The sequence below is a fragment of the Camarhynchus parvulus genome, chromosome 3 (genome assembly GCF_901933205.1).
Source record: "Camarhynchus parvulus chromosome 3, STF_HiC, whole genome shotgun sequence".
Lineage (NCBI taxonomy): Eukaryota > Metazoa > Chordata > Aves > Passeriformes > Thraupidae > Camarhynchus > Camarhynchus parvulus.
The window spans coordinates 13,931,109-13,944,483 of NC_044573.1; the positions used below are offsets into that span (position 1 = coordinate 13,931,109).

The window sequence follows — 13,375 nt, forward strand, 5'->3', positions numbered from 1 at the left end:
TGATTCAGAGACTCATCCATGATCACACAGCCAGTCACTGACAGAATTACAGACACAGCCTGCAAAGCTTATTTTCCATCACCTCAGATCTGCCATAAGCTGGCACTATTTTAAGAAAATACTGAATTTTTCCACTGCATTTAAGCTTTTTTTATGTACACTCATGCTTATACGTACATCCCTTCCCCCTTAAGGATTTCAATGCAACTCTCAGTTTAAATAATCTCTTTCCTATCACTTTCTAGCACAATAATAATTTTTTTATAGTCTTTACTTTCTTTTTATCCTATACATCTCCTATAACTTGCTGCACAGCCATGGGACTGAGAATTGCCCCAAAGCAGTTTCTTACTCCAAGTATCTAAAGCTAAACTACTGAAATGCCAACCACAACAGCAGAAGCATCATCCATAACTAGAAAAGCACACCCAAGTTTTGTATTTCCTTAAACATATTCCTAAGCGTTCAAAGTGCTCAGGGGCAACCCAAGAAATTCTGGAGTTCTACTAACAGTACACGCAGCTCAGGAGTTTACAAACTCAAAGACAAAATAAATTTGTTGCTCCAGAACTCCAGCTACTTCAAATGGAATAAGTAAAAAAAATTCAAAACAGAAGAAAAAAATCCCCCCAAAAAACCAAAAATCAAAACCAACTTACTCATCCACAGTCTGGAGGACCACTGCAAGCTGGGGATTCCAATTTCCCAAAGCACTGCAGCTCCCACATATTGCAAAAACCTCTCCTAAAAAAATCCAAACAGAAAAATACCCACAATCATCATTACTTCAGGCTAGATGGCATTAGAAAGTACAGCCACAGTCAAACTTTCAAGTATTTTAAATATATACACCAGAATCACTCATCTAAAATCCCTCCTATCCAGAAAGGAATCTTACCCCACCCAAAACCACAACAGCATTTTCTTCACCATCTCAAGGAACTGAGAGAGGCACTAATGACAACTCCAGCCCTTAAAAGGCTTGGCTTCCAAACCATTCTTAAGGAATAGCATTCAAAACATTTCTGGGAATGTAGCAGGCAAATTTTCACAGTAAAATGTTTAATCTTTTCTAATGTTAAATAACACGGTTATTTCCCTAAGACTCTGTATTTTTTAATGTATGTCCATATTCCCTCAAATTCATACCAAAAATTTAGAAAGCACAGACAAACAGGAGGTTGCTAGCATTATTCCCAAGGCAACATACCCAATTAATTTGATTCCCAAAAGTAATAAAGTTAATTTTGCTGCTATGCTTTCAGTTTTTACTGGCTATCAAAACATAACATTGTTACACAAAAAACCCACATGAAATTGTCACATTATCTCAATGCATACATACATACAGAACCCAAAAGCTCACAACAGTATATTTAATTTTGGGATATCCCAAGTGACCATTGCAACTTATCCTTATTTTTAACATAAAACCTGTATGTATCTGATTGTAAGAACAACAAGAATAAATACTAATGGAAAGAACAAATTAGTATTTTGCTCTCACAGGGTTACAACAAGATTTTTAGACATAATAAAAAGCTGTTGCAGAATGAGAAAATATGGAGTTTTAAAGTACAGTTAGGCACCACAAAAGAATGATACAAGCATCTCTGACTTATTTCCTGTTCTCAAAATGAGTAGTGTGGGGAGACACAATAATCCCAAGATACAAAGTAGACCAGCTGTATGCAGCAAGTGTACACTACCTCTTCTTAAGCCACGCATCACAGCTGACACTTCAAAGTACACAGTTACAGTTTTGAGGATGCTTTTTTGTCTCTAGAATTGTGTCCCTTTTCTCCAGTTAAACTAATAAGGGATACCACAGGCCTGCTTATGAAAGAAACCTCTGCAGATCCAGGGGCTGGAAAAAATCTACAGAAGACAGAATGTAAGACAACATTTCTCTGAATGAAATCATTCTGAAATCATTTTACATAACACTTTGAACTTCAGCAGGTTTTTTTTTAATCTTTTGCTGCAATTTATTTTAAAAAGAGAAGCCTGAGCTTTCTGGATGTTCACTGTAAGCATACAAATGCAGACAAAAATCTACATTATATTTATTATGCAATTGCCTATGTCAGCTTTCCCTTTTCCACCCTATCTTGAGGCATGTCATGATTTGTTTTTGCAGGGAGAAGATAAAGTGGGGAGGGAAGACCACCTGAACACCACACAGGCAGGATTTCTGAGTAGAAATACTAAAAAAAAGCTAAAATTCTTTTAACATCCCTTTAAAACAGCAGTACTTAATACACCTTCGTGTACACACAGCTAACCTTGAAGTGCCATCTAATTATATTCCTCTTAACAGGTCCCAGCTGGAAGAGTTCTCTGGGCTCCTATTTTAAACAAAATGTGAACACCCAGTGACCACCTCTCACTCAGTAAGGCACCAGACACAAAAGGCAATGCTTGAATAGGATGTGCAGCCACCCTAAACTCCCTTCAACAACTGCACTGAGGCCGAATTAGGATTTATAAAACACTGCCTTAATTATACCAGGAATGCCAAAGTGAAATGCAGGGCAAACTGCCTGCCCATAGGCAATTCTGAACTCAGGGGGGTTTGGGTTGGGTTTGCATTTCAAGCTCAGGGGTTCTCAGCTTCTCCCCTCTCCTTGTCATGGAATTCAAGGCTGCTCCTGGCAGAGCTCCTTTAGCTACTGCAGAGAAGGTTAATCTAAGCCTTCTGCCCCAAAGCTTGCAAAAGCCTCACTGATCCAACAATATCAATGTTGCCATAAGCTGAAGCACCTTTTTGTGTCATCTCTTTATGCTGTATTTCCAGATAATTCTTTGTGAACAGCCATTGAGGCAGGATCTGGTTCTCACTAATCCTACTTTTCATGGCAGATATTATTAGCATAGGAAGAAGTTACACATCCAAAGTCAGCTTTGCTAGTGACAGTGCCACCACAGCTGTGGAAGCAACAATGCAAGCAGGACAAAGAGAGCACAGCTTGCAATACTCCATGGTACAGCCACACAGGTCTTGAGCTAAGGTCAATTTACTCTCAAGTTCTAAAATTTTCTCCAGAATGCTACAGAAAACTCTACTCCTCACCAACAGCTTTATGTTGACATCGAGTAACAGTTTTCAGTTCCCAAATGCCAAATCACAAGGGAGAAACACAGCAGAGGTCTAACACAGGGCAGATGTCAAAACCCGTACAATGTTTTTATCATTTTCTTTCCCTACAACTACAGGAGACACTTCTGCCATCTGGTATTGGCCTGGCACAGGAATTTTGCCAATCTGCTCCCACATTCATCTGCTTCTGTTAGGCAACAATCAATTACTTTTTTTGGCGTAACTTCTGTGCTGGTTTTGGCTGAGGTAGAGTTAATTCTCTCCACAACAGCTAGTAGGGGCTGTGTTTTGAATTTGTCCTGGAAGCAGTGCTGATAACAGAGGGATATTTCAGTTACTTCTGGGCAGTGCTCACAGCATCAAGGCCTTTTCTGTTCTCTCCCCACCAGAGAGGGGGCTGGGAAGGAAGAAGCTGGGAAGGAACACGGCTGGGAGCAGTTGTGCAGACCTCAGTTACCAGCTGTGGTTAAACACAACTCCTTCCTTCCAAGTTCCTGAAGATGAAGGTCAATGTAATACACACAATTAACCAATACCAGATTTTCACGTTCTACCTGATGTGATACCTTGTGTTCCTCATTTGGATAACATAAGGTATTTTACCCTTTTTTTTTTGGTTGTTTGTTTGTTTTTGCATAGACAGAATACTGAATTAAGCTGCATATTCTTTCTGTCTGTAACTTCTGATAGAGGTCACATCTTGTGAGAACTTTTAACAGGGATGCAGAGAGAATAAAAACCAGAACAAACACATCAATGTGTGCCTAAGTATCACAGGTCAGAATACAAATGCTTGTTTCCATGGCATAAAAAGGTACTAAAGAGAGAAGATTTTAAACCAATCATAACCATTTCAAAATCCTTAGCAGATTATGAAATTTTTGTTTGGAGAAAGAGGTAAAATTTATTTCCCAACTCTCATTTTCAAATTCATTGGTGAAATGTCTTAATATATTTTACAATGATTTATCATCTTGATATTTGATCTAATATGTTCTTTTATCTCTGAGGAAAACAGACAAGACAGCCTTTGAACACTCCTCTATTAAGTTTTCTCTTACACCAACCATACAGAAACGAGAAAGTATGATTTGAGTACCTGGTCCTGATGGCCCCCTTACTTCAAAAGTGACTTGACAAGAGGTCATTTCTGCAGAAGTTTTGTCTTGGGATTGTTGAAATCTCCTAGAGTGGGAACAAAGAGAACTAATTTGAGGAACAATCACTTCATTTGTTGCTGCTCTAAGTAAGAGGAAACAGAAATCCCACCACCTACAGGGAAGCAAGCCACTTGTGATATTACTGCTTGAGTGAGCAGTAGAAGTAGAAAGCTCTTTAAAAGCAGCTGTAGACCCAAAAAACAGCATCCAGCTGCAACACTGGCATAAAAAGACCACTAAATCAAATACCATACGCAAGGATCAGTATCCTGCAGCATTTATCAGTCTTCAGCAGAGATTTTTCAAAACTCTCTAATTTTGCTTCCAAGGAGGCCACTGGAAGGTTTTAAGATTAGGACCCTTGGCAAACAGTAGCTTCTGTCTCATCAGTGCTATTCTTCAGCATCCTCTACAAAGCACTAGGAAGTTTCCACAGAGAAGCACAACCACCTTGAAGGAAAAGGGGAACAACCCATGACAGATAACAGCTCTCTGCTGCCACTTGTCCATCCCTGTAGACTCTGCTCCCTCACTTCCAGGCTTTCACAGGAAGCACCAGGAGCAACTGGAAGCACCAAGCAGCCTTCAAAGCAGCCCAGCAGGAAGAGACTGCCTTTAGCCAGGACTGCAGCTGAAAGACTGACTCTGCCTCAATTTTCTCCTCCAATGCACAACACCTTGACTGAGAAAAAGCCGGCAGAAGCCCATTTTCACCATTAGAGCAGAAACACTATTGATATATCACATCCTTTTATATTATTTACAAAAGCAGCAGTCATAGTAAAGTCCACATACGGATGTTGCTAGACTGTCATCCCCCAAGTATATCCATCTGGACATGGGCTACAAGATAATTGTACCAATTATGAGCAGAATGAATTTTGCAATGGTTTCAATTAATCCAGTTCTCTACATTGCTGTGGGGGGCTTTTTGTTCTGTGTGTGTTTTGTTTGGTTGTTTTGTTTTTTTTTTTAAACCAAGGAAGTAGAATGTTACTATTGCTATTTTTGAACAGGACAAACAGCACTTTATTTCAGTACAATCTTGGTCAGCAATCTTTTAATAAAAACATCAGAAAGAATTAAGAACACTGAAGAAAAATTTGCCTTTCGTTAGCTCTACTACTACAAGGGGAAGCCCTTGCTTTCAAAGGACACAGGACAGTTAAATATGCCTTGAAAGCAAAAGGCAGATACCAAATAGGAGGGGAGAAAGAAGCTCATCATCAAACCTCATTCTTTGTGGGCATTTAAAATGTTATTGCAGGTATTGAACCTTCAGAACTGTTTCTTCTGGATTTTCTCCTCCTCCTCTCAATTCTAACTCTCCTCCTCTATTCCTAATGTAACTACAGCTGCCTTTACTTTACATTTTCTCCTCTACATTTTCTTTTTTCTCCTCCCTTATTTTCCCTCCCCATGTCAAGGAAGATGACTTTTCCGTAATAAAATGAGAGCAAAAAAAACCAGTAGGCATATAAAGGTTTCTGCTCACATATTCCAATTCTGCATTTGCCTTCTGCAAATTTTATCACTCTACAAATGATAAAATCCCAGACTAGTGAAGCTAGAAATAAGGACAGCTGATAAACAGGAATTCCATGAAGGGCATGCCCTTTAGGAACTTTCTCACCTGTGTATGTTAAGTGACACATTCTAGCACTTGTTTTTAGCAGTTATTTATAGACAGAGAAGCACAGCACGTTTCAGTGCTGAAACTAAGACTGGACTCACAAAACTGGTCTAATGTGACAAAAAAATCTCAGTGTAATGCAGAGAATATAAATTCCTAGTGTGCATTTATGATGACACCAAGTAGTCAGGGGCTTGGCTGTGCTCCCCAAATGCCTGTTTGGACAGCCTTTAACTGAAAGGGCAGAGAAACCAAAGGGGAAATGAAGTAGGCAAAAATGTCTTGCAAAAGTCAAGCAGGAAAATGAAAGCTGATATGTGCACCCAGTTCCCCAAAGCAAGAATATGCTTTTGGCTGGTAACCAAAAAAAATCCCATAAAAACACACACAAAAAAACCTGCAAGTTAACTAACTACCCAATTGTTCCTAGAGAATCATCCAAAATCCTCCTAAGCCTATAAAGCTTTTAGCCAATCTTTAAAAATTCTATGTACCTACTTTCCAGACAGGCATGGGCTTTTCTAAACTGCCTAGTAAAATAATTTTACTTTTCTATATAGGAGCAGCCAGTTGTAAGGAGGTTTTTAAACTGACTTTTTAAAATTGCCAAAATTTTACCCAAAATGCATTTTATCTCAAAAACCTACTCAGCCTACCCAAGGGATGTATATGAAGAAAAGAAAAATTCCAGTTCATCAAGCAAGAGCATGTTTTTTTTAGCAGAATTGCAGGTACAGATATTGCTTTTATATTTAGGGTCAAAGTACCAACCCTCATTCTGAAGAAAACCATATTTTCTAGCAGAGCTCTGAATGCAAACACACAGCAAAGAAAAACAAGGTCTGCTTTTTGTTAAGGAATCAAACCTATGTGGTATATTATAATGCACTCACAAAAGCAATCTGTGTTTTCAAGACATGATACAAAAACATCTTACTCCAGGGGAAGGGAAAAAACCAAACAACCTAAGCTTAGCTGTCTAGTTACTGATGGTTCCTGAAAAGAGATAATTTAATTCTCAAAGGGGAATGAAAAGCTTTAACAATCAAATCCTTTGACCTCTAAGTGTCAGGCATCTTTGAAACAGGATGTTCCTTCCTTCAGATTTTCAGCACTGCTTAACCAAAGAAGCTGGCAAAGAATTAACAAAATCCTCTTTTGCTCCCCACTCCTGTCATGATGGACTTTTAGGTGAATGCAAAGAATTTTCAGCTCAGAGGGGTCACATCATAACTGCTATGGGGAACTGAAGCAAATTAGAAGAGCTACATTGAAAATTACAAACACTTCCTAATCAACAAATATTAATAAAATTGATTGACCTAATTTACAAACTAGAAATCCTTGTGCAACAGCCCTTTTTAAACAACCTCTGAGTCCAAAAGGAATAAAGCTGAATTCACATCAGCTGCAGCAACAGGAATTCAGATGCTAACCTGGGTGCAAACAATTGCTCCTCTTCCTTTGGTCAGCTTTTATAGACTACAACCACATGCAAGAAAGTAGTGAACCCCTGAGTCTCAGTTCTCCTCATGGGAAAGACAAATCACACAGGTAGAGACTTATCAGCACTTCACTAAAAACAAACAAACAAAAAACAAACAAAAAACCTCAACATGAAACATTAATAGGAAGAAAAGAATAGGAAATCCAAAACTCTCATCTCCCTGATTCTAAAAGAGGACTTCTAGAAAATGCAGGTAAGATAAAAAAAGATTACATAATACAATCAACTGTTAAAGTGTCACAAAGTATTATAGATTTCCTCTAAAATGAGATAATAAATGTCATCCTGGATGGGGAAGATCAAAATATTTTTTGGTTGTAGTTAGAAATATACCAGGACAGGGACTTGATTTATTAATTCAAATCCTGAAGCTCATTTGAACCTTCTAGCTTACAGGTCTGGTGATATATTAAGACCCTTCAAAGCTTTCAGCTTCAGTGGATTATTCTGCCCCACCCTTAACTTCCCTAACATTTCCAATATGATTTAAGAGGTGCTGGCTGCTTGCTGTACCATATCTTATATGTTTTTTCAGGATTAGCTAAATACACACCAGGTAATCTGGGGCAATCACAGAATATAACAGTCTATCTGACAAATACTGAACAAATTCCAGAGTCATAAAAATTCACAGCAGCCATGCAGCCAGGTTAGCTGCTCTCTACTGATTACAACCAATATTTTTAATAGCAACTTGAACAGGTTTTGAGGCTTTGATTCTGGTGGTCCAAGGGCAGGCTTGAAGCACAATGGGATTTTTTTTTTTTAACTGTGGAGACTTACAAGCCTGAAGGCCTTGAACTTTGTTGCACGGACAGAGGGCTTTTGTGGCATGGACAGAGGGCAGGGAACACTTCAAGCAACTACCTTGACAGACCTGAATGAAAAGCTGATTTTATCAACTCTAAGTTGACTGTAAGAGCTGCAGAACGGCTGGCTACACTTAGCATATCCATTATGGATAATCGGACTTTGGCAACACGCCGGTAAGAAAGCAAAAAAGTATCAGACTCACACCAAAGTGTCACATTTCTCCCTTTCTCTACCCACAAAAAGCCACCAATCTCTATCTAATAAACTAAAAGTAAAAAATTCTGATGGAAATCTATCAACCCAAAACTCTCTTGGGTAACATTATATTTAAAAATGACAGGATAATATGCTGCACAGATTTTTCCAATGAGATGAAAAAATACAGCTCACAAAGTATCATTTTAATGGGTGAGTGTTTTTTTAAACTAATACATTTTATAGATACTTAATGGGATTTTTCAAAGGTAATAAGACAACTAAGTACACAGGTGCCACGAAATTCCTGGAATGGATTTTAGCACTTTCAAACATCTGATATTTAGTGTCAGATTATTTCTGCCCGCTCTACTACCAAATTTGCTTATTTAGCTGCAGAAAAATGAAGCCCATTGTATTGGGTCTGGCTGAGAGGGAGTTAATTTTCCCTACAACAGCCCTGACAGAGCTGTGCTTTGTACAGGCAGCTAGAAAGGTGTGGATAACACCCAGAGTTTCAGCTGTGCTCACACAGCATCAGCGCTGTCCCTCCAACATTCCCCACTATCACCGGGAGGCTGCGGGTGGGCAACATCCTGGGAGGAGACACAGCCAGGACAGGTGACCCAAAGGGACACTCCTGGTCATATGACATCAGCTCAGAGATTGATACATTAAAAAAAAAAAAAAGGGAAAAGAAAGGAGGGCGTTTGTCATTTAAGACCTTTGTCTTCCAGAGCAACTCCTATCCATATGGAAGCCCTGCTTCCCTAATGGTGAAACAGAATAAAATCTTCTGTTTCCCCTTGCTTCTGCAGAAATTATTTTTGCTGTATTAAATTGCCTCTACCATGACCCCTGAGGCTTTTTCCACCTTTTTCCCCCTGAGGAGAAGGGTGACAGAGCCGCTTGGTGGGCAACTGGCACAAAGCCAAAGTCAACCCACCAGCACCTCCTGTGCACAAACAGGCTCTTTCATAATGCTAGCACACATTTCATCACAGACCCTGGTGCACAATCCCAAAAGTAAACATGCTCAATTATTTCAAAATATCTCTCCATTTACTGCATATAAAATCAACAAGGACTAGAAGGCTGCAGTATTTTTAGTTTTATTTTTATCATTTTGAGCTGACACTTTCCACCTTAAGAGAAGAGACTCATGAGCTGTATCACCACCCAGGAGAGTCCAACTCCACGCTGAAGCAGGGGAAAGGTGCCACAGCCCCAGCCAAGTCATCTGACAGCTGAGAGGACACACTGGCAGCACTGGGGCTGACACAGAGCACCCCTGACAGCCTCCCTCATGAACCATGAATTTGAACACAGCCCAGCCATGCTGGAGAAGGTACTGCACTCAGATTGTACCTTCTTAACAGATGTGCTACACACAGCAATAGAAAATCCACCACGCATCAGATCTCCTGCTGCGCTGAACAAAGGGACACAAGCCTAAGACACACACTGCGATATTCATAAGATGCCAAGTGGTATCTGGATAACCTTGTGGTATGATGGACAGACTTTGCTGCTTGTGGTTGGTCCTAATGAGCAATCAGATATTATAGCATACATCTAAAGCAACAAATTAGACATGCAAGACAATTATGTAACAGTAGCTGACGACACCTGGGTTTTAGAACAGCGTCAGAGGATGTATTTGTCAGGGCATTCCCTTTAACAACTGGGAGAGAATTTTTAGAAACAGCATTACAGCATTAACTCCTTCATGTTCAACCAAACAACAAAGAGGGCTCTTCCTGCCCCCTCCTCTCCCTCCCACTGCACCTTGACTGCAGGAGCAAGGACAAACTCAGCAGGTCTCTCCTTCTGCATTGCAGTGCTAACACTGGACAGCAAACAAACTTGCACAGAAGATCTGGACATGCTGTTCTCATTCAAAGGCTGAAATTTTACCAACAGCCTTATGCTGACATTTAGAAAACAGCAAAGCCCAAGTGACACCTCTGAAATTGCATCACACTAATATACAGCAAGTGAGAAAAGTATCTTGAGGACTGTATTTTCAGTATCAATTTAGCTCCCCATGTGAGGGGCAACATCAGCCGTGGTTCTCTCTGCTCACCCACCACAAGGTATCTGCTTTGTTTTAAGTAACAATAAGTTAACTGTGTCAGCATTTGGCAAATACCTGTCCATGTGACAGACTCTTCCGCCTCAGCTATGCCATAGCAGTTTGGCAAAGTTCTTGAAGCAGACGGGAAACAGCTGGGGCACGTTTGTGAGACAGAGCAGCACCAGTCCGATTCCTCTTTTGTGAGCTGTTGCTTATTACTAATGTTCGGCTGACAAGATCTTAAGCAGGGAGTAATTCAGGTCTCTGTGATCACACTAGCATTCCTCACTTAGGAATGGCTTGGACAAATAACATGTATAATGCTCCCCACAGCTCTCAATAAACCACTTTTTTAACAGGTTTCCAAAGCCTGGACCCATTCTGTTGAGAGGCTACGTGCTTTACTGAAAGACTAATTACATGGCAGCTTGGGCTACCAGTTTCTATTCAAAATCAATGGCAATCTCCTATTTTTTTAACATCTTATATAGTTATTTTACAGAAAGCAGTGCTAGAATGGAAATATATATGATAAAAATAATTCCAGTTATCAACTATTTCACCCTACCATTAACATTTAAAAGATGTTGAAGGTTAACCTCCATCTAACACCGTGTGCTCTGACAAAACAATAATACTAACAAGACAAGCTATTAAAGAGAAAAAGAAAAAGAGAATAATGGAAGAAATAATCTGTGCCTGGTTAGGCTACAGGTAACAGATTAATTTTTAAAGTTCAGCTTAATCTAGAGCTGCCTCACTAGCTCCTATGCGATCAATAACATCAAACCTGGAGCCGGCAGCACCACCGCTGTGTTCCTCTAGCGCAGAGCGGAGACAAAGAGCAGCAGCGCGCACACCCCACGCCCGGCAGAGCCCAGCGGCGCTGCAGCGTGCCCAGCCCGGACACGGACCGCGGGCTCCGTGCGCCCCGCACGGCACCGCCCGCGGCGGGAGCCCGGCCGGGAGGCGGCGCGCCACGTCCCCGGCCCGGCCGCTTGCATAATGCGGCAGCGGCGGGACCGCCCCGGGCCAGGGCTTTAGGCGGCGACGTAAACAAACAGAGCCGCAGGCCCCGCGCTCCCCGGCCCGCCGCCCGCCACGCCACCCACCGGGTGACAGCCAGGGCCCGGCGGGACAGCGCGGGAAACGCCCGCAGCCCTCCCGGCACGGCACCCAGCCCTGGGCCGGGCAGCACCGCGGCCGCCCCCGGGCGCACGGAGCAGCGCTCTTCCCGCCTCTCAGGAACCTGAGGTGACGTCCCGGTGCCCGGACGAGGCGCTCTTCCCGCACGTCCTCTCCGATAACACAGCGCTCCCTCAGCGCCCTCTCCGCACAGGCTCGAACAGACCCCGCTCAGCAGCGCCGACCGCCCCCTCCGCCACCGCGCGGTCCCACCGCCACACGCGGCCGGCGGCGCCGACTGACCTGGCGCAGCGGAGCGGCGCTCAGGGTCCCCGCTCGCTTTGTGCGGGGCTGCGGACAGCAAAGCCCGGGCTCCCCGCCCCTCCTGCCGGGGCCGCCTGCCGGGGGTGGGGAGGGGGCGGCACGGCCCCAACCGGTTCCAGCTGCCCCCCGCCAACACGTGACCGCGGCCGCGGCCCCGCCCTCCCCGCCGCCGCCAATGAGAGCGCGGGAAAAGCCGGGGGGCGGGCCCGTTCCTCGACAGCCGCGGGCCCGGGGCGGGGCTGAGGGAGGCGTGGGGAGAGCGTGGAGCGGGGGCAGGCGCAGGGGGGCTCCGAGAGGCACGGGGGGTTCGGGGACGGCTTGCGGCCGCCTGCGCATAGCGAGGGAGCTCTGCCCTACCCGCCTCTCCCGCGGGCCAAGCACCACCGCTTCCCCACGCCATCCCCCTGGTACCTTCCTCTGAGAGCGAAGTGCCGCTCCCCCAGTGCTCTCCCGACACCGCAGCGCGACCCGACTTCCTCCAGCCTCCAAGACCTCCTCAGGAGCGCGCACCGACCGCCCCTCGCCGCCGTCGCCACCACACTCCCCTACAGCACTCCTGCTGGCCCCGCGCCCCCTCGGCCCGTGGCGTGCACTGACCTGGGCGAACGCTGCAGCCGGCTGCCCACCCCTCGGTGCGGGGCTGCGAGCGGCGCTGGCCGGGCTCCTGTTGGCGCTGGCGGTGCCGCTGACAGCGCGGGGAAGCAGAACAGGGCAGGGGGCGGCGGGGCCGGCAGGCGGATCCTGCTGCCCCCGAGCGCACCGGGGAGGGCGCGGCCACGTGACCCGCCCGGCTGACGCGTCACTCTGCGGCCCGGCCCCGCCCCTCCCGCCGCAGCCAATCAGGGCCGGCCGGGCGGGGCGGGAGGGGCGCGCGCCGTTCCCTTGAAAGCCTCGGCGCTGAGGGAGCGCAGGGATGGTGGCGCTGGGGGCAGGAGAGTGGCCCTGGGTCGGTGGCACTGAGGGCAGCAGAGTGACCCTGGGACTGTGGCCCCGGGACAGTGGCGCTGAGGGCAGGAGTAGCCCTGGCGACGGTGGCGCTGAGGGCAGGAGGGTGGCCCTGGAGACAGTGGCGCTGAGGGCGGGAGAGTTGGCCCTGGGGACGGTGGCGCTAAGGGCAGGAGAGGGGCTTTGCTGAGGCGAGTCAGGCTTCTGCTGCCATCCATACTCTCTCTGTGGTCACCCCCACCTCAGTCCGTGTCCTCCGTACCCAGCCTGGGTAAGGGTTGCCCTAAGGATAGGGAGTTCTGCTTCTTAAAGGTTTACTATGGTTGAAGCTGGCATAGGTAAGCCTATGGCACCAAGGACATGTGTTGGGAAGGATGAAAGTTTGACAAGAAATTCTCACAGATATGTATGCTTAGCAGAAAGATTTTTAAATGTAGAGTCTGATGAAGGAATAGAGATGGAAGCAAGTTTTGATATAGAGGAAAAGAATTGCTGA

General features: G+C 44.7%; 1 protein-coding gene across 5 annotated transcripts in view; it reads right to left on the bottom strand.

The window, feature by feature from the left end:
• GPCPD1 (glycerophosphocholine phosphodiesterase 1) overlaps positions 1-12,712 on the bottom strand; it is a 42,936-nt gene extending 30,224 nt beyond the window's left edge. For 2 of the 5 annotated variants that reach the window (XR_004060571.1, XM_030944493.1), the window contains exons 1-3: positions 11,914-12,484; positions 4,200-4,285; positions 660-744 (exon numbers count right to left, since the gene is read on the bottom strand). Coding sequence is in view for 4 of the 5 variants with exons in the window: in XM_030944493.1 (XP_030800353.1) it covers positions 660-744; positions 4,200-4,248 (134 nt within the window). In the remaining variant the exon portion in view is untranslated. Of the gene's footprint in view, positions 1-659; positions 745-4,199; positions 4,286-11,734; positions 11,890-11,913; positions 12,485-12,531 lie in introns of those variants that run through there. The other 3 variants (XM_030944494.1, XM_030944496.1, XM_030944495.1) reach the window with 3 other exon arrangements.
• Positions 12,713-13,375: the final 663 nt, after the last annotated feature.